General features: G+C 46.5%; 1 protein-coding gene across 1 annotated transcript in view; it reads right to left on the bottom strand.

The window, feature by feature from the left end:
• LOC135567501 (methionine synthase-like) overlaps positions 1-23398 on the bottom strand; it is a gene marked incomplete at both ends in the record, with an annotated part of 55328 nt that overhangs the window by 22774 nt on the left and 9156 nt on the right. The window contains 7 exons of the mRNA XM_065014866.1: positions 1927-2008; positions 2102-2222; positions 2923-2990; positions 14170-14270; positions 14654-14761; positions 15833-15985; positions 20077-20166. Coding sequence (XP_064870938.1) covers positions 1927-2008; positions 2102-2222; positions 2923-2990; positions 14170-14270; positions 14654-14761; positions 15833-15985; positions 20077-20166 — 723 coding nt within the window. The remainder of the gene's footprint in view (positions 1-1926; positions 2009-2101; positions 2223-2922; positions 2991-14169; positions 14271-14653; positions 14762-15832; positions 15986-20076; positions 20167-23398) is intronic.

Below are 23398 nucleotides of genomic sequence, written 5' to 3' on the forward strand. Positions count from 1 at the left end.
CTGACAGAGACAACAACACAGAGGACACTGACAGAGACAACAACACAGAGGACACTGACAGAGACAACAACACGGAGGACACTGACAGAGACAACACGGAGGACACTGACAGAGACAACAACACGGAGGACACTGACAGAGACAACACAGAGGACACTGACAGAGACAACACTGAGGACACTGACAGAGACAACAACAGGGAGGACACTGACAGAGACAACAACACTGAGGACACTGACAGAGACAACAACACTGAGGACACTGACAGAGACAACACTGAGGACACTGACAGAGACAACAACACGGAGGACACTGACAGAGACAACACGGAGGACACTGACAGAGACAACAACACGGAGGACACTGACAGAGACAACAACACGGAGGACACTGACAGAGACAACAACACGGAGGACACTGACAGAGACAACACGGAGGACACTGACAGAGACACGGAGGACACTGACAGAGACAACAACACGGAGGACACTGACAGAGACAACAACACGGAGGACACTGACAGAGACAACACGGAGGACACTGACAGAGACACGGAGGACACTGACAAGTGTGGGCTGTACTAAGTGAGGACTACAGTATCTACAGACAGGAAGTGTAGTGTGGGCTGTACTAAGTGAGGACTACAGTATCTACAGACAGGAAGTGTAGTGTGGGCTGTACTAAGTGAGGACTACAGTATCTACAGACAGGAAGTGTAGTGTGGGCTGTACTAAGTGAGGACTACAGTATCTACAGACAGGAAGTGTAGTGTGGGCTGTACTAAGTGAGGACTACAGTATCTACAGACAGGAAGTGTAGTGTGGGCTGTACTAAGTGAGGACTACAGTATCTACAGACAGGAAGTGTAGTGTGGGCTGTACTAAGTGAGGACTACAGTATCTACAGACAGGAAGTGTAGTGTGGGCTGTACTAAGTGAGGACTACAGTATCTACAGACAGGAAGTGTAGTGTGGGCTGTACTAAGTGAGGACTACAGTATCTACAGACAGGAAGTGTAGTGTGGGCTGTACTAAGTGAGAACAGGAAGTGTAGTGCGTCTAGTCAGTGTAGTGTGGGCTGTACTAAGTGAGAACAGGAAGTGTAGTGTGTCTAGTCAGTGTAGTGTGGGCTGTCCTAAGTGAGAACAGGAGGTGTAGTGCGTCTAGTCAGTGTAGTGTGGGCTGTACTAAGTGAGAACAGGAAGTGTAGTGCGTCTAGTCAGTGTAGTGTGGGCTGTACTAAGTGAGAACAGGAAGTGTAGTGTCTAGTGAGTGTAGTGTCTAGTCGGTGCAGTGTGGGCTGTACTAAGTGAGAACAGGAAGTGTAGTGTGTCTAGTCAGTGTAGTGTGGGCTGTACTAAGTGAGAACAGGAAGTGTAGTGTGTCTATTCAGTGTAGTGTGTCTAGTCAGTGTAGTGTGGGCTGTACTAAGTGAGAACAGGAAGTGTAGTGCGTCTAGTCAGTGTAGTGTGGGCTGTACTAAGTGAGAACAGGAAGTGTAGTGTGTCTAGTCAGTGTAGTGTGGGCTGTACTAAGTGAGAACAGGAAGTGTAGTGCGTCTAGTCAGTGTAGTGTGGGCTGTACTAAGTGAGAACAGGAAGTGTAGTGCGTCTAGTTAGTGTAGTGTGGGCTGTACTAAGTGAGAACAGGAAGTGTAGTGTGTCTAGTCAGTGTAGTGTGGGCTGTACTAAGTGAGAACAGGAAGTGTAGTGCGTCTAGTCAGTGTAGTGTGGGCTGTACTAAGTGAGAACAGGAAGTGTAGTGCGTCTAGTCAGTGTAGTGTGGGCTGTACTAAGTGAGAACAGGAAGTGTAGTGTGTCTAGTCAGTGTAGTGTGGGCTGTACTAAGTGAGAACAGGAAGTGTAGTGTGTCTAGTCAGTGCAGTGTGGGCTGTACTAAGTGAGAACAGGAAGTGTAGTGTACGTACCACCACCACACTCCTGGAAGCATCCAGAACATGCACCACAGGACAGCTGTAACGGGGAGCGATCTTTACTGCCGTGTGGGTCCTGTTACACACAGAGGCTTCACATCAGACACAGGGTCAACAAGGGGCCAGGAAGTAGCGAGTTGAAAGGTCACGGTGTGTGTGTGTGTCTTACTTGGAGGTGGTGGCCCCTCCGATCAGCAGTGGGGTCTTCATCCCAAGCCGCTCCATCTCCTTGGCAACGTAGATCATCTCATCCAGCGAGGGCGTGATGAGGCCAGACAGACCGATGATGTCTGTAGGGCGGAGGGATACATAGGAATGTTCAGCTGGAGGGACTACTTCTCAAAGAGCAGTTCACTCATTCCATCTCTGATTTCAGTCCTACTCCTTCTCTAGCCTGGTCCCAGATCTGTCTGTGGTTTATAGCCAACTCCTAGCAGTTGGCAAGACAGACCAAACTGATCTGAGACCAGGTTAATCACCTCCTAGTGCCACCCCGTCAGACAGCCCAAACTGATCTGGGACCAGGTTAATCACCTCCTAGTGCCGCCCCGTCAGACAGCCCAAACTGATCTGGGACCAGGTTAATCACCTCCTAGTGCCGCCCGGTCAGACAGCCCAAACTGATCGGGGACCAGGTTAATCACCTCCTAGTGCCGCAACGCCCTGTCAGACAGCCCAAACTGATCTGGGACCAGGTTAATCACCTCGTAGTGCCACCCCGTCAGACAGCCCAAACTGATCTGGGACCAGGTTAATCACCTCCTAGTGCCACCTTGTCAGACAGCCCAAACTGATCTGGGACCAGGTTAATCACCTCCTAGTGCCACCCTGTCAGACAGCCCAAACTGATCTGGGACCAGGTTAATCACCTCCTAGTGCCACCTCGTCAGACAGCCCAAACTGATCTGGGACCAGGTTAATCACCTCCTAGTGCCACCCCAACAGCCCAAACTGATCTGGGACCAGGTTATAAGGTTCATGTCAACACACCTGCTTTGCAGTCGATGGCTTCCCTCAATATCCTGTCGCATGGAACCATGACCCCCAGATCGATCACTCTGGGAAAAGGAACAGGGTTAGGACAAGGTTATGGAAAGGTACAGGAATCATGACCCCCAGATCGATCACTCTGGGAAAAGGAACAGGGTTAGGACAAGGTTATGGAAAGGTACAGGAACCATGACCCCCAGATCGATCACTCTGGGAAAAGGAACAGGGTTAGGACAAGGTTATGGAAAGGTACAGGAATCATGACCCCCAGATCGATCACTCTGGGAAACCGAACAGGGTTAGGACAAGGTTATGGAAAGGTACAGGAATCATGACCCCCAGATCGATCACTCTGGGAAAAGGAAACCGAACAGGGTTAGGACAAGGTTATGGAAAGGTACAGGAATCATGACCCCCAGATCGATCACTCTGGGAAAAGGAACAGGGTTAGGACAAGGTTATGGAAAGGTACAGGAACCAATCAAATCAAATTGTATTAGTCACATGCGCCCGAATACAACAGCTGTAGTAGACCTTACAGTGAAATGCTGAATACAACAGGTGTAGTAGACCTTACAGTGAAATGCTGAATACAACAGGTGTAGTAGACCTTACAGTGAAATGCTGAATACAACAGCTGTAGTAGACCTTACAGTGAAATGCTGAATACAACAGGTGTAGTAGACCTTACAGTGAAATGCTGAATACAACAGGTGTAGTAGACCTTACAGTGAAATGCTGAATACAACAGGTGTAGTAGACCTTACAGTGAAATGCTGAATACAACAGGTGTAGTAGACCTCACAGTGAAATGCTGAATACAACAGGTGTAGTAGACCTCACAGTGAAATGCTGAATACAACAGGTGTAGTAGACCTCACAGTGAAATGCTGAATACAACAGGTGTAGTAGACCTTACAGTGAAATGCTGAATACAACAGGTGTAGTAGACCTTACAGTGAAATGCTGAATACAACAGGTGTAGTAGACCTCACAGTGAAATGCTGAATACAACAGGTGTAGTAGACCTCACAGTGAAATGCTGAATACAACAGGTGTAGTAGACCTTACAGTGAAATGCTGAATTACAACAGGTGTAGTAGACCTTACAGTGAAATGCTGAATTACAACAGGTGTAGTATACCTCACAGTGAAATGCTGAATACAACAGGTCTAGTAGACCTCACAGTGAAATGCTGAATACAACAGGTGTAGTAGACCTTACAGTGAAATGTTGAATACAACAGGTGTAGTAGACCTTACAGTGAAATGCTGAATACAACAGGTGTAGTAGACCTTACAGTGAAATACTGAATACAACAGGTGTAGTAGACCTCACAGTGAAATGCTGAATACAACAGGTGTAGTAGACCTTACAGTGAAATGCTGAATACAACAGGTGTAGTAGACCTCACAGTGAAATGCTGAATACAACATGTGTAGTAGACCTTACAGTGAAATACTGAATACAACAGGTGTAGTAGACCTTACAGTGAAATGCTGAATACAACAGGTGTAGTAGACCTCACAGTGAAATGCTGAATACAACAGGTGTAGTAGACCTCACAGTGAAATGCTGAATACAACAGGTGTAGTAGACCTTACAGTGAAATGCTGAATTACAACAGGTGTAGTAGACCTTACAGGCTATATACAGGGTGTTGCGGTACAGAGTCAATGTGGAGGCTATATACAGGGGGTACCGGTACAGAGTCAATGTGGAGGCTATATACAGGGGGTACCGGTACAGAGTCAATGTGGAGGCTATATACAGGGGGTACCGGTACAGAGTCAATGTGGAGGCTATATACAGGAGGTACCGGTACAGAGTCAATGTGGAGACTTAATACAGGGTGTTACGGTACAGAGTCAATGTGGAGGCTATATACAGGGGGTACCGGTACAGAGTCAATGTGGAGGCTATATACAGGGGGTACCGGTACAGAGTCAATGTGGAGGCTATATACAGGGGGTACCGGTACAGAGTCAATGTGGAGGCTATATACAGGGGGTACCGGTACAGAGTCAATGTGGAGGTTATATACAGGGGGTACCGGTACAGAGTCAATGTGGAGGCTATATACAGGGGGTACCAGTACAGAGTCAATGTGGAGGCTATATACAGGGGGTACCGGTACAGAGTCAATGTGGAGGCTGTATACAGGGTGTTACGGTACAGAGTCAATGTGGAGGCTATATACAGGGTGTTGCGGTACAGAGTCAATGTGGAGGCTATATACAGGGGGTACCGGTACAGAGTCAATGTGGAGGCTATATACAGGGTGTTACGGTACAGAGTCAATGTGGAGGCTATATACAGGGGGTACCGGTACAGAGTCAATGTGGAGGCTATATACAGGGTGTTACGGTACAGAGTCAATGTGGAGGCTATATACAGGGGGTACCGGTACAGAGTCAATGTGGAGGCTATATACAGGGGGTACAGAGTCAATGTGGAGGCTATATACAGGGGGTACCGGTACAGAGTCAATGTGGAGGCTATATACAGGGGGTACAGAGTCAATGTGGAGGCTATATACAGGGGTACAGAGTCAATGTGGAGGCTATATACAGGGGGTACCGGTACAGAGTCAATGTGGAGGCTATATACAGGGGTACCGGTACAGAGTCAATGTGGAGGCTATATACAGGGGTACCGGTACAGAGTCAATGTGGAGGCTATATACAGGGGGTACCGGTACAGAGTCAATGTGGAGGCTATATACAGGGGTACTGGTACAGAGTCAATGTGGAGGCTATATACAGGGGGGTACCGGTACAGAGTCAATGTGGAGGCTATATACAGGGGGTACTGGTACAGAGTCAATGTGGAGGCTATATACAGGGGGTACCAGTACAGAGTCAATGTGGAGACTATATACAGGGGGTACCGGTACAGAGTCAATGTGGAGGCTATATACAGGGGGTACAGAGTCAATGTGGAGGCTATATACAGGGGGTACCGGTACAGAGTCAATGTGGAGACTATATACAGGGGGTACAGAGTCAATGTGGAGGCTATATACAGGGGTACAGAGTCAATGTGGAGGCTATATACAGGGGGTACCGGTACAGAGTCAATGTGGAGGCTATATACAGGCGGTACCAGTACAGAGTCAATGTGGAGGCTATATACAGGGTGTTACGGTACAGAGTCAATGTGGAGGCTATATACAGGGGGTACCGGTACAGAGTCAATGTGGAGGCTATATACAGGGGGTACCGGTACAGAGTCAATGTGGAGGCTATATACAGGGTGTTACGGTACAGAGTCAATGTGGAGGCTATATACAGGGGTACCGGTACAGAGTCAATGTGGAGGCTATATACAGGGGTACAGAGTCAATGTGGAGGCTATATACAGGGGGTACAGAGTCAATGTGGAGGCTATATACAGGGGTACAGAGTCAATGTGGAGGCTATATACAGGGGGTACGGTACAGAGTCAATGTGGAGGCTATATACAGGGGGTACCGGTACAGAGTCAATGTGGAGGCTATATACAGGGGGTACCGGTACAGAGTCAATGTGGAGGCTATATACAGGGGGTACCGGTACAGAGTCAATGTGGAGGCTATATACAGGGGGTACTGGTACAGAGTCAATGTGGAGGCTATATACAGGGGGTACCAGTACAGAGTCAATGTGGAGACTATATACAGGGGGTACCGGTACAGAGTCAATGTGGAGGCTATATACAGGGGGTACAGAGTCAATGTGGAGGCTATATACAGGGGGTACCGGTACAGAGTCAATGTGGAGACTATATACAGGGGGTACAGAGTCAATGTGGAGGCTATATACAGGGGGTACAGAGTCAATGTGGAGGCTATATACAGGGGGTACCCTTACAGAGTCAATGTGGAGACTATATACAGGGGGTACAGAGTCAATGTGGAGGCTATATACAGGGGTACCCTTACAGAGTCAATGTGGAGACTATATACAGGGGGTACAGAGTCAATGTGGAGGCTATATACAGGGGGTACCGGTACAGAGTCAATGTGGAGGTTATATACAGGGGGTACCCTTACAGAGTCAATGTGGAGGCTATATACAGGGGTTACAGAGTCAATGTGGAGGCTATATACAGGGGTACAGAGTCAATGTGGAGGCTATATACAGGGGGTACCCTTACAGAGTCAATGTGGAGACTATATACAGGGGGTACAGAGTCAATGTGGAGGCTATATACAGGGGGTACCCTTACAGAGTCAATGTGGAGACTATATACAGGGGGTACAGAGTCAATGTGGAGGCTATATACAGGGGGTACCGGTACAGAGTCAATGTGGAGGCTATATACAGGGGGTACCCTTACAGAGTCAATGTGGAGGCTATATACAGGGTGTTACGGTACAGAGTCAATGTGGAGGCTATATACAGGGGGTACCCTTACAGAGTCAATGTGGAGGCTATATACAGGGGGTACCGGTACAGAGTCAATGTGGAGGCTATATACAGGGGGTACCGGTAGAGAGTCAATGTGGAGGCTGTATACAGGGTGTTACGGTACAGAGTCAATGTGGAGGCTATATACAGGGTGTTGCGGTACAGAGTCAATGTGGAGGCTATATACAGGGGGTACCGGTACAGAGTCAATGTGGAGGCTATATACAGGGTGTTACAGTACAGAGTCAATGTGGAGGCTATATACAGGGGGTACCGGTACAGAGTCAATGTGGAGGCTATATACAGGGTGTTACGGTACAGAGTCAATGTGGAGGCTATATACAGGGGGTACCGGTACAGAGTCAATGTGGAGGCTATATACAGGGGGTACAGAGTCAATGTGGAGGCTATATACAGGGGGGTACCGGTACAGAGTCAATGTGGAGGCTATATACAGGGGCTACTGGTACAGAGTCAATGTGGAGGCTATATACAGGGGCTACTGGTACAGAGTCAATGTGGAGGCTATATACAGGGGTTACCGGTACAGAGTCAATGTGGAGGCTATATACAGGGGCTACTGGTACAGAGTCAATGTGGAGGCTATATACAGGGGTTACCGGTACAGAGTCAATGTGGAGGCTATATACAGGGGCTACTGGTACAGAGTCAATGTGGAGGCTATATACAGGGGTTACCGGTACAGAGTCAATGTGGAGGCTATATACAGGGGCTACTGGTACAGAGTCAATGTGGAGGCTATATACAGGGGGTACCGGTACAGAGTCAATGTGGAGGCTATATACAGGGGGTACCGGTACAGAGTCAATGTGGAGGCTATATACAGGGGGTACCGGTACAGAGTCAATGTGGAGGCTATATACAGGGGGTACCGGTACAGAGTCAATGTGGAGGCTATATACAGGGGGTACTGGTACAGAGTCAATGTGGAGGCTATATACAGGGGGTACCGGTACAGAGTCAATGTGGAGGCTATATACAGGGGGTACTGGTACAGAGTCAATGTGGAGGCTATATACAGGGGTACAGAGTCAATGTGGAGGCTATATACAGGGGGTACCGGTACAGAGTCAATGTGGAGGCTATATACAGGGGGTACAGAGTCAATGTGGAGGCTATATACAGGGGGTACCCTTACAGAGTCAATGTGGAGACTATATACAGGGGGTACAGAGTCAATGTGGAGGCTATATGCAGGGGGTACCCTTACAGAGTCAATGTGGAGACTATATACAGGGGTACAGAGTCAATGTGGAGGCTATATACAGGGGTACAGAGTCAATGTGGAGGCTATATACAGGGGGTACCCTTACAGAGTCAATGTGGAGACTATATACAGGGGGTACAGAGTCAATGTGGAGGCTATATACAGGGGGTACCCTTACAGAGTCAATGTGGAGACTATATACAGGGGGTACAGAGTCAATGTGGAGGCTATATACAGGGGGTACCGGTACAGAGTCAATGTGGAGGCTATATACAGGGGGTACCCTTACAGAGTCAATGTGGAGGCTATATACAGGGTGTTACGGTACAGAGTCAATGTGGAGGCTATATACAGGGGGTACCCTTACAGAGTCAATGTGGAGGCTATATACAGGGTATTACGGTACAGAGTCAATGTGGAGGCTATATACAGGGGGTACCGGTACAGAGTCAATGTGGAGGCTATATACAGGGTATTACGGTACCGAGTCAATGTGGAGACTATATACAGGGGGTACCGGTAGAGAGTCAATGTGGAGGCTATATACAGGGGGTACCGGTACAGAGTCAATGTGGAGGCTATATACAGGGGGTACCGGTAGAGAGTCAATGTGGAGGCTATATACAGGGGGTACCGGTACAGAGTCAATGTGGAGGCTATATACAGGGGGTACCGGTAGAGAGTCAATGTGGAGGCTATATACAGGGTGTTACGGTACAGAGTCAATGTGGAGGCTATATACAGGGGGTACCGGTACAGAGTCAATGTGGAGGCTATATACAGGGGGTACCGGTACAGAGTCAATGTGGAGGCTATTTACAGTGGGTACCGGTAGAGAGTCAATGTGGAGGCTATATACAGGGTGTTACGGTACAGAGTCAATGTGGAGGCTATATACAGGGGGTACCGGTAGAGAGTCAATGTGGAGGCTATATACAGGGTGTTACGGTACAGAGTCAATGTGGAGGCTATATACAGGGGGTACTCTTACAGAGTCAATGTGGAGGCTATATACAGGGGGTACTGGTACAGAGTCAATGTGGAGGCTATATACAGGGGGTACTGGTACAGAGTCAATGTGGAGGCTATATACAGGGGGTACCCTTACAGAGTCAATGTGGAGGCTATATACAGGGGGTACCGGTACAGAGTCAATGTGGAGGCTATATACAGGGGGTACCGGTACAGAGTCAATGTGGAGGCTATATACAGGGGTACCGGTACAGAGTCAATGTGGAGGCTATATACAGGGGGTACTGGTACAGAGTCAATGTGGAGGCTATATACAGGGGGTACTGGTACAGAGTCAATGTGGAGGCTATATACAGGGGGTACTGGTACAGAGTCAATGTGGAGGCTATATACAGGGTGTACCGGTACAGAGTCAATGTGGAGGCTATATACAGGGGGTACAGAGTCAATGTGGAGGCTATATACAGGGGGTACCGGTACAGAGTCAATGTGGAGACTATATACAGGGGGTACAGAGTCAATGTGGAGGCTATATACAGGGGGTACAGAGTCAATGTGGAGGCTATATACAGGGGGTACCCTTACAGAGTCAATGTGGAGACTATATACAGGGGGTACAGAGTCAATGTGGAGGCTATATACAGGGGGTACCCTTACAGAGTCAATGTGGAGACTATATACAGGGGGTACAGAGTCAATGTGGAGGCTATATACAGGGGGTACCGGTACAGAGTCAATGTGGAGGTTATATACAGGGGGTACCCTTACAGAGTCAATGTGGAGGCTATATACAGGGGTTACAGAGTCAATGTGGAGGCTATATACAGGGGGTACAGAGTCAATGTGGAGGCTATATACAGGGGGTACCCTTACAGAGTCAATGTGGAGACTATATACAGGGGGTACAGAGTCAATGTGGAGGCTATATACAGGGGGTACCCTTACAGAGTCAATGTGGAGACTATATACAGGGGGTACAGAGTCAATGTGGAGGCTATATACAGGGGGTACCGGTACAGAGTCAATGTGGAGGCTATATACAGGGGGTACCCTTACAGAGTCAATGTGGAGGCTATATACAGGGTGTTACGGTACAGAGTCAATGTGGAGGCTATATACAGGGGGTACCCTTACAGAGTCAATGTGGAGGCTATATACAGGGGGTACCGGTACAGAGTCAATGTGGAGGCTATATACAGGGGGTACCGGTAGAGAGTCAATGTGGAGGCTGTATACAGGGTGTTACGGTACAGAGTCAATGTGGAGGCTATATACAGGGTGTTGCGGTACAGAGTCAATGTGGAGGCTATATACAGGGGGTACCGGTACAGAGTCAATGTGGAGGCTATATACAGGGTGTTACAGTACAGAGTCAATGTGGAGGCTATATACAGGGGTACGGTACAGAGTCAATGTGGAGGCTATATACAGGGTGTTACGGTACAGAGTCAATGTGGAGGCTATATACAGGGGGTACCGGTACAGAGTCAATGTGGAGGCTATATACAGGGGGTACAGAGTCAATGTGGAGGCTATATACAGGGGGTTACCGGTACAGAGTCAATGTGGAGGCTATATACAGGGGGTACAGAGTCAATGTGGAGGCTATATACAGGGGGTACCGGTACAGAGTCAATGTGGAGGCTATATACAGGGGGTACCGGTACAGAGTCAATGTGGAGGCTATATACAGGGGGTACCGGTACAGAGTCAATGTGGAGGCTATATACAGGGGGTACCGGTACAGAGTCAATGTGGAGGCTATATACAGGGGGTACTGGTACAGAGTCAATGTGGAGGCTATATACAGGGGGTACCGGTACAGAGTCAATGTGGAGGCTATATACAGGGGGTACTGGTACAGAGTCAATGTGGAGGCTATATACAGGGGGTACAGAGTCAATGTGGAGGCTATATACAGGGGGTACCGGTACAGAGTCAATGTGGAGGCTATATACAGGGGGTACAGAGTCAATGTGGAGGCTATATACAGGGGTACCCTTACAGAGTCAATGTGGAGACTATATACAGGGGGTACAGAGTCAATGTGGAGGCTATATGCAGGGGGTACCCTTACAGAGTCAATGTGGAGACTATATACAGGGGGTACAGAGTCAATGTGGAGGCTATATACAGGGGGTACAGAGTCAATGTGGAGGCTATATACAGGGGGTACCCTTACAGAGTCAATGTGGAGACTATATACAGGGGGTACAGAGTCAATGTGGAGGCTATATACAGGGGGTACCCTTACAGAGTCAATGTGGAGACTATATACAGGGGGTACAGAGTCAATGTGGGGGCTATATACAGGGGGTACCGGTACAGAGTCAATGTGGAGGCTATATACAGGGGGTACCCTTACAGAGTCAATGTGGAGGCTATATACAGGGTGTTACGGTACAGAGTCAATGTGGAGGCTATATACAGGGGGTACCCTTACAGAGTCAATGTGGAGGCTATATACAGGGTATTACGGTACAGAGTCAATGTGGAGGCTATATACAGGGGGTACCGGTACAGAGTCAATGTGGAGGCTATATACAGGGTATTACGGTACCGAGTCAATGTGGAGACTATATACAGGGGGTACCGGTAGAGAGTCAATGTGGAGGCTATATACAGGGGGTACCGGTACAGAGTCAATGTGGAGGCTATATACAGGGGGTACCGGTAGAGAGTCAATGTGGAGGCTATATACAGGGGGTACCGGTACAGAGTCAATGTGGAGGCTATATACAGGGGTACCGGTAGAGAGTCAATGTGGAGGCTATATACAGGGTGTTACGGTACAGAGTCAATGTGGAGGCTATATACAGGGGGTACCGGTACAGAGTCAATGTGGAGGCTATATACAGGGGGTACCGGTACAGAGTCAATGTGGAGGCTATTTACAGTGGGTACCGGTAAGAGAGTCAATGTGGAGGCTATATACAGGGTGTTACGGTACAGAGTCAATGTGGAGGCTATATACAGGGGTACCGGTAGAGAGTCAATGTGGAGGCTATATACAGGGTGTTACGGTACAGAGTCAATGTGGAGGCTATATACAGGGGTACTCTTACAGAGTCAATGTGGAGGCTATATACAGGGGTACTGGTACAGAGTCAATGTGGAGGCTATATACAGGGGTACTGGTACAGAGTCAATGTGGAGGCTATATACAGGGGTACCCTTACAGAGTCAATGTGGAGGCTATATACAGGGGGTACCGGTACAGAGTCAATGTGGAGGCTATATACAGGGGTACCGGTACAGAGTCAATGTGGAGGCTATATACAGGGGGTACCGGTACAGAGTCAATGTGGAGGCTATATACAGGGGGTACTGGTACAGAGTCAATGTGGAGGCTATATACAGGGGGTACTGGTACAGAGTCAATGTGGAGGCTATATACAGGGGTACTGGTACAGAGTCAATGTGGAGGCTATATACAGGGTGTACCGGTACAGAGTCAATGTGGAGGCTATATACAGGGGGTACCGGTACAGAGTCAATGTGGAGGCTATATACAGGGGTACCGGTACAGAGTCAATGTGGAGGTTATATACAGGGGGTACCGGGACAGAGTCAATGTGGAGGCTATATACAGGGGGTACCGGTACAGAGTCAATGTGGAGGCTATATACAGGGGGTACCGGTACAGAGTCAATGTGGAGGCTATATACAGGGGGTACCGGTACAGAGTCAATGTGGAGGCTATATACAGGGGGTACCAGTACAGAGTCAATGTGGAGGCTATATACAGGGGGTAGCAGTACAGAGTCAATGTGGAGGCTATATACAGGGGGTAGCAGTACAGAGTCAATGTGGAGGCTATATACAGGGGGTACCGGTACAGAGTCAATGTGGAGGCTATATACAGGGGGTACCGGTACAGAGTCAATGTGGACAATATGTACAACTTAATACAACTCCAGAACAATAGAACACAATAGAACAATAGAACAGAACACGCCCTACCTGAAGTTGTTGCAGAGAACACAATAGAACAATAGAACAATAGAACACTAGAAAAGAACACGCCCTACCTGAAGTTGTTGCAGAGAACACAATAGAACACAATAGAACACAACACGCTCCTACCTGAAGTTGTTGCAGAGAACACAACAGAACAATAGAACACTAGAACAGAACACGCCCTACCTGAAGTTGTTGCAGAGAACACAATAGAACAATAGAACAATAGAACAGAACACGCTCCAACCTGAAGTTGTTGCAGAGAACACAACAGAACAATAGAACACTAGAACAGAACACGCCCTACCTGAAGTTGTTGCAGAGAACACAATAGAACACAACAGAACAATAGAACACTAGAACAGAACACGCCCTAACTGAAGTTGTTGCAGAGAACACAACAGAACAATAGAACACTAGAACAGAACACGCCCTACCTGAAGTTGTTGCAGAGAACACAATAGAACAATAGAACAATAGAACAGAACACGCTCCTACCTGAAGTTGTTGCAGAGAACACAACAGAACAATAGAACACTAGAACAGAACACGCCCTACCTGAAGTTGTTGCAGAGAACACAATAGAACACAACAGAACAATAGAACACTAGAACAGAACACGCCCTACCTGAAGTTGTTGCAGAGAACACAATAGAACAATAGAACACAATAGAACAATAGAACAGAACTCCTACCTGAAGTTGTTGCAGCCCAGCACCACTCCTACAATGTTCTTTCCGATGTCGTGGACGTCTCCCTTCACTGTGGCCAACAGTATGGTGCCCTGGTAGGGGTCCTAACAGGGGGGGGGGTATAGATCATTACTGTAGAGAGACAGACAGACGTCTCCCTTCACTGTGGCCAACAGTATGGTGCCCTGGTAGGGGTCCTAACAGGGGGGTATAGATCATTACTGTAGAGAGACAGACAGACGTCTCCCTTCACTGTGGCCAACAGTATGGTGCCCTGGTAGGGGTCCTAACAGGGGGGGGTATAGATCATTACTGTAGAGAGACAGACAGACGTCTCCCTTCACTGTGGCCAACAGTATGGTGCCCTGGTAGGGGTCCTAACAGGGGGGGGTATAGATCATTACTGTAGACAGACAGACAGACAGACAGACAGACAGACAGACAGACAGACAGACAGACAGACAGACAGGTAGAGAGACAGACTCACAATCTCCTCTACTGATCCTGATGCCAGTAGCATGGCCTCTCTCTCCTTCTCCATGAAGGGGATCAGGTGGGCGACAGCCTTCTTCATCACACGTGCTGACTTTATCACCTGTTACACACACACACACACGCGCACGCACACACACACACACACACACACACACACACACACCGGATCACGAGAAGAATAGAAACCTCTTATAGTATCTCCTCTGTGATCTCTCCCCCCCCCCCCTACCTGAGGATATCTCTCCCCCCCTACCTGAGGATATCTCTTCCCCCCTACCTGAGGATATCTCTTCCCCCCTACCTGAGGATATCTCTTCCCCCTACCTGAGGATGTCTCTTCCCCCTACCTGAGGATATCTCTTCCCCCTGAGGATATCTCTTCCCCTACCTGAGGATATTTCTTTTCCCCTACCTGAGGATATCTCTCCCCCTACCTGAGGATATCTCTTCCCCCCTACCTGAGGATATCTCTTCCCCCTACCTGAGGATCTCTCTTCCCCCTACCTGAGGATATCTCCCCCTCTACCTGAGGATATCTCTTCCCCCCTCTACCTGAGGATATCTCTTCCCCCTACCTGAGGATATCTCGATATCTCTTCCCCCTACCTGAGGATATCTCTTCCTCCCCTACCTGAGGATCTCTCTTCCCTCCCTACCTGAGGATATCTCTTCCCCCTACCTGAGGATATCTCTTCCCCCTACCTGAGGATATCTCTTCCTCCCCTACTTGAGGATATCTCTTCCTCCCCTACTTGAGGATATCTCTTCCTCCCCTTACCTGAGGATATCTCTTCCTCCCCTTACCTGAGGATCTCTCTTCCTCCCCCTACCTGAGGATCTCTCTTCCTCCCCTACCTGAGGATCTCTCTTCCTCCCCTACCTGAGGATCTCTCTTCCTCCCCTACCTGAGGATATCTCTTCCCCCCTACCTGAGGATATCTCTTCCCCCCTACCTGAGGATCTCTCTTCCCCCACTACCTGAGGATATCTCTTCCCCCACTACCTGAGGATATCTCTTCCCCCTACCTGAGGATATCTCTTCCCTCCTACCTGAGGATATCTCTTCCCCCCCTACCTGAGGATCTCTCTCTCTCTCTCTCCTCCATATCTTCCCCCTCACCTGAGGATCTCTCTCTCTCTCTCTCTCTCTCCTCCATATCTTCCCCCTCACCTGAGGTAGGAACATCTTCCCAGCACCAAACAGGTCTCCCACCACCTTCATGCCGTTCATCAGGGGCCCCTCAATGACGTGTAGGGGCCTCGGATAGAGCTCAGCCTGGGACCTCGCCTCCTCTGTGTCCTCTACCACATACTTATCTATACCCTGGAAAGAGCAAGAGAGAGAGACAGAGAAGGAATATCGATAGCAATTGTGATGGAGAAAGAGAGAGATTTGTACCTTAAATGTATCTGTACAGTTTTGACCAGAACCATTTTTCTAGACATACCTGAAAATAGCTTGGTCCCTGCAGTATATGATCAGTAGAGAAAGGGACAATAACGTGGTACCTGCATGCCACTAACCTTGATGAGCCCATACTATACTAACCTTGATGAGCCCATACTAAACTAACCTTGATGAGCCCATTCTATACTAACCTTGATGAGCCCATACTATACTAACCTTAATGAGCCCATACTATACTAACCTCGATGAGCCCATACTATACTAACCTTGATGAGCCCATACTAAACTAACCTTGATGAGCCCATTCTCCAGCCTCTCTCTTACTAACCTTGACGAGCCCATACTATACTAACCTTGATGAGCCCATACTATACTAACCTTGATGAGCCCATACTCCAGCCTCTCTTACTAACCTTGATGAGCCCATACTATACTAACCTTGATGAACCCATACCTTACTAGCCTTGATGAACCCATACCTTACTAACCTTGATGAGCCCATACCATACTAACCTTGATGAGCCCATACTATACTAACCTTGATGAGCCCATACTATACTAACCTTGATGAGCCCATACCATACTAACCTTGATGAGCCCATACTATACTAACCTTGATGAGCCCATACTATACTAACCTCGATGAGCCCATACTATACTAACCTTGATGAGCCCATACTAAACTAACCTTGATGAGCCCATACTCCAGCCTCTCTCTTACTAACCTTGATGAGCCAATACTATACTAACCTTGATGAGCCCATACTATACTAACCTTGATGAGCCCATACTATACTAACCTTGATGAGCCCATACCATACTAACCTTGATGAGCCCATTCTCCAGCCTCTCTCCTACTAACCTCGATGAGCCCATACTATACTAACCTTGATGAGCCCATACTATACTAACCTTGATGAGCCCATACTATACTAACCTTGATGAGCCCATACTATACTAACCTTGATAAACCCATACTATACTAACCTTGATGAGCCCATACTATACTAACCTTGATGAGCCCATACTATACTAACATTGATGAGCCCATACTATACTAACCTTGATGAGCCCATACTATACTAACCTTGATGAGCCCATAATATACTAACCTTGATGAACCCATACCTTACTAGCCTTGATGAACCCATACCTTACTAACCTTGATGAGCCCATACCATACTAACCTTGATGAGCCCATACTATACTAACCTTGATGAGCCCATACTATACTAACCTTGATGAGCCCATACCATACTAACCTTGATGAGCCCATACTATACTAACCTTGATGAGCCCATACTATACTAACCTCGATGAGCCCATACTATACTAACCTTGATGAGCCCATACTAAACTAACCTTGATGAGCCCATACTCCAGCCTCTCTCTTACTAACCTTGATGAGCCCATACTATACTAACCTTGATGAGCCCATACTATACTAACCTTGATGAGCCCATACTATACTAACCTTGATGAGCCCATACCATACTAACCTTGATGAGCCCATTCTCCAGCCTCTCTCCTACTAACCTCGATGAGCCCATACTATACTAACCTTGATGAGCCCATACTATACTAACCTTGATGAGCCCATACTATACTAACCTTGATAAACCCATACTATACTAACCTTGATGAGCCCATACTATACTAACCTTGATAAACCCATACTATACTAACCTTGATGAGCCCATACTATACTAACCTTGATGAGCCCATACTATACTAACATTGATGAGCCCATACTATACTAACCTTGATAAACCCATACTATACTAACCTTGATGAGCCCATACTATACTAACCTTGATGATGAGCCCATACTATACTAACCTTGATGAGCCCATACTATACTAACATTGATGAGCCCATACTATACTAACCTTGATGAGCCCATACTATACTAACCTTGATGAGCCCATAATATACTAACCTTGATGAGCCCATACTATACTAACCTTGATGAGCCCATACTATACTAACCTTGATGAGCCCATACTATACTAACCTTGATAAGCCCATACTATACTAACCTTGATGAGCCCATACTATACTAACCTTGATGAGCCCATACTCCAGCCTCTTTCATACTAACCTTGATGAGCCCATACTATACTAACCTTGATGAGCCCATACTCCAGCCTCTCTCCTACTAACCTTGATGAGCCCATACTATACTAACCTTGATGAGCCCATACTATACTAACCTTGATGAGCCCATACTATACTAACCTTGATGAGCCCATACTCCAGCCTCTCTCCTACTAACCTTGATGAGCCCATACTATACTAACCTTGATGAGCCCATACTATACTAACCTTGATGAGCCCATACTAAACTAACCTTGATGAGCCCATACTCCAGCCTCTCTCTTACTAACCTTGATGAGCCCATACTATACTAACCTTGATGAGCCCATACTATACTAACATTGATGAGCCCATACTATACTAACCTTGATGAGCCCATACTATACTAACCTTGATGAGCCCATACTATACTAACCTTGATGAACCCATACGATACTAACCTTGATGAGCCCATACTCCAGCCTCTCTCCTACTAACCTTGATGAGCCCATACTATACTAACCTTGATGAGCCCATACTATACTAACCTTGATGACCCCATACTATACTAACATTGATGAGCCCATACTATACTAACCTTGATGAGCCCATACTATACTAACCTTGATGAGCCCATACTATACTAACCTTGATGAGCCCATACTCCAGCCTCTCTCCTACTAACCTTGATGAGCCCATACTATACTAACATTGATGAGCCCATACTATACTAACCTTGATGAGCCCATACTATACTAACCTTGATGAGCCCATACTATACTAACCTTGATGAGCCCATACTCCAGCCTCTCTCATACTAACCTTGATGAGCCCATACTATACTAACCTTGATGAGCCCATACTATACTAACCTTGATGAGCCCATACTCCAGCCTCTCTCCTACTAACCTTGATGAGCCCATACTATACTAACCTTGATGAGCCCATACTATACTAACCTTGATGAGCCCATACTATACTAACCTTGATGAGCCCATACTATACTAACCTTGATGAACCCATACTATACTAACCTTGATGAGCCCATACTCCAGCCTCTCTCCTACTAACCTTGATGAACCCATACTATACTAACCTTGATGAGCCCATACTATACTAACCTTGATGAGCCCATACTAAACTAACCTTGATGAGCCCATACTCCAGCCTCTCTCTTACTAACCTTGATGAGCCCATACTATACTAACATTGATGAGCCCATACTATACTAACCTTGATGAGCCCATACTATACTAACCTTGATGAGCCCATACTATACTAACCTTGATGAGCCCATAATATACTAACCTTGATGAGCCCATACTATACTAACCTTGATGAGCCCATACTCCAGCCTCTCTCCTACTAACCTTGATGAGCCCATACTATACTAACCTTGATGAGCCCATACTATACTAACCTTGATGAGCCCATACTATACTAACCTTGATGAGCCCATACTCCAGCCTCTCTCCTACTAACCTTGATGAGCCCATACTATACTAACCTTGATGAGCCCATACTATACTAACCTTGATGAGCCCATACTATACTAACCTTGATGAGCCCATACTATACTAACCTTGATGAGCCCATACTAAACTAACCTTGATGAGCCCATACTCCAGCCTCTCTCTTACTAACCTTGATGAGCCCATACTATACTAACCTTGATGAGCCCATACTATACTAACATTGATGAGCCCATACTATACTAACCTTGATGAGCCCATACTATACTAACCTTGATGAGCCCATACTATACTAACCTTGATGAACCCATACTATACTAACCTTGATGAGCCCATACTATACTAACCTTGATGAGCCCATACTCCAGCCTCTCTCCTACTAACCTTGATGAGCCTATACTATACTAACCTTGATGAGCCCATACTATACTAGCGTTGATGAGCCCATACTATACTAACCTTGATGAGCCCATACTCCAGCCTCTCCTCCACTGTTCCCTCTCGCCACTCATCCGTCTGGACCACCTTCTTCCCTCCTTTGGCACAGCTCTGAAAACGACAGGATTCTCTTCAGAGGGGATCTAGTACACTGTACTAGGGATCAGGTAACCCCAGCGAGCAGAGACATACAGCCACAGAGTTACAGGACATGTACTGTGTTAACCAGGTGGACCCGTATGTACTGTGTTAACCAGGTGGACCCGTATGTACTGTGTTAACCAGGTGGACCAGTATGTACTGTGTTAACCAGGTGGACCAGTATGTACTGTGTTAACCAGGTGGACCAGTATGTACTGTGTTAACCAGGTGGACCAGTATGTACTGTGTTAACCAGGTGGACCAGTATGTACTGTGTTAACCAGGTGGACCAGTATGTACTGTGTTAACCAGGTGGACCAGTATGTACTGTGTTAACCAGGTGGACCAGTATGTACTGTGTTAACCAGGTGGACCAGTATGTACCTGTTCATACAGAATATGTACTGTGTTAACCAGGTGGACCAGTATGTACCTGTCTATACAGAATATGTACTGTGTTAACCAGGTGGACCAGTATGTACTGTGTTAACCAGGTGGACCAGTATGTACTGTGTTAACCAGGTGGACCAGTATGTACCTGTTCATACAGAATATGTACTGTGTTAACCAGTATGTACCTGTCTATACAGAATATGTACTGTGTTAACCAGGTGGACCAGTATGTACTGTGTTAACCAGGTGGACCAGTATGTACCTGTCTATACAGAATATGTACTGTGTTAACCAGGTGGACCAGTATGTACTGTGTTAACCAGGTGGACCAGTATGTACTGTGTTAACCAGGTGGACCAGTATGTACTGTGTTAACCAGGTGGACCAGTATGTACTGTGTTAACCAGGTGGACCAGTATGTACTGTGTTAACCAGGTGGACCAGTATGTACCTTTTCATACAGAATATGTACTGTGTTAACCAGGTGGACCAGTATGTACCTGTCTATACAGAATATGTACTGTGTTAACCAGGTGGACCAGTATGTACTGTGTTAACCAGGTGGACCAGTATGTACTGTGTTAACCAGGTGGACCAGTATGTACTGTGTTAACCAGGTGGACCAGTATGTACTGTGTTAACCAGGTGGACCAGTATGTACTGTGTTAACCAGGTGGACCAGTATGTACTGTGTTAACCAGGTGGACCAGTATGTACCTGTTCATACAGAATATGTACTGTGTTAACCAGGTGGACCAGTATGTACTGTGTTAACCAGGTGGACCAGTATGTACTGTGTTAACCAGGTGGACCAGTATGTACTGTGTTAACCAGGTGGACCAGTATGTACTGTGTTAACCAGGTGGACCAGTATGTACCTGTTCATACAGAATATGTACTGTGTTAACCAGGTGGACCAGTATGTACCTGTCTATACAGAATATGTACTGTGTTAACCAGGTGGACCAGTATGTACTGTGTTAACCAGGTGGACCAGTATGTACTGTGTTAACCAGGTGGACCAGTATGTACCTGTTCATACAGAATATGTACTGTGTTAACCAGGTGGACCAGTATGTACCTGTCTATACAGAATATGTACTGTGTTAACCAGGTGGACCAGTATGTACTGTGTTAACCAGGTGGACCAGTATGTACCTGTCTATACAGAATATGTACTGTGTTAACCAGGTGGACCAGTATGTACCTGTCTATACAGAATATGTACTGTGTTAACCAGGTGGACCAGTATGTACCTGTTTATACAGAATATGTACTGTGTTAACCAGGTGGACCAGTATGTACTGTGTTAACCAGGTGGACCAGTATGTACTGTGTTAACCAGGTGGACCAGTATGTACCTGTTCATACAGAATATGTGCTGTGTTAACCAGGTGGACCAGTATGTACCTGTTTATACAGAATATGTACTGTGTCAACCAGGTGGACCAGTATGTACTGTGTTAACCAGGTGGACCAGTATGTACCTGTTTATACAGAATATGTACTGTGTTAACCAGGTGGACCAGTATGTACCTGTCTATACAGAATATGTACTGTGTTAACCAGGTGGACCAGTATGTACCTGTTTATACAGAATATGTACTGTGTTAACCAGGTGGACCAGTATGTACTGTGTTAACCAGGTGGACCAGTATGTACCTGTTCATACAGAATATGTACTGTGTCAACCAGGTGGACCAGTATGTACTGTGTTAACCAGGTGGACCAGTATGTACCTGTTTATACAGAATATGTACTGTGTTAACCAGGTGGACCAGTATGTACTGTGTTAACCAGGTGGACCAGTATGTACCTGTTTATACAGAATATGTACTGTGTTAACCAGGTGGACCAGTATGTACCTGTCTATACAGAATATGTACTGTGTTAACCAGGTGGACCAGTATGTACCTGTTTATACAGAATATGTACTGTGTTAACCAGGTGGACCAGTATGTACTGTGTTAACCAGGTGGACCAGTATGTACCTGTTTATACAGAATATGTACTGTGTCAACCAGGTGGACCAGTATGTACTGTGTTAACCAGGTGGACCAGTATGTACCTGTTTATACAGAATATGTACTGTGTTAACCAGGTGGACCAGTATGTACTGTGTTAACCAGATGGACCAGTATGTACCTGTTTATACAGAATATGTACTGTGTTAACCAGATGGACCAGTATGTACCTGTCTATACAGAATATGTACTGTGTTAACCAGATGGACCAGTATGTACCTGTCTATACAGAATATGTACTGTGTTAACCAGGTGGACCAGTATGTACTGTGTTAACCAGGTACACCAGTATGTACTGTTCATACTGAATATGTACTGTGTTAACCAGATGGACCAGTATGTACCTGTCTATACAGAATATGTACTGTGTTAACCAGGTGGACCAGTATGTACTGTGTTAACCAGATGGACCAGTATGTACCTGTCTATACAGAATATGTACTGTGTGTAAAGCACAAACCTGTTGTTGGATATGTACTGTGTAAACCGGTGCCTTCGGGAAAGGATTCAGACCCCTTGACTTTTTCCACATTTTGTTACGTTACAGCCTTATTCTAAATTGTATTGTTTATTTTCCTCATCAATCTACACACAACACCCCATAATGACAAAACAAAAACAGTATAGAAATGTTTGCAAATTTATATTAAAAAATATATATATATTATATATATATATATATATATTTACATAAGTATTCAGACCCTTTACTTAGTACTTTGTTGAATCACCTTTGGCAGTGATTACAGCCTCGAGTCTTCTTGGGTATGACGCTACAAGCTTCT

This window comes from Oncorhynchus nerka, unplaced genomic scaffold (assembly GCF_034236695.1).
Source record: "Oncorhynchus nerka isolate Pitt River unplaced genomic scaffold, Oner_Uvic_2.0 unplaced_scaffold_1985, whole genome shotgun sequence".
Lineage (NCBI taxonomy): Eukaryota > Metazoa > Chordata > Actinopteri > Salmoniformes > Salmonidae > Oncorhynchus > Oncorhynchus nerka.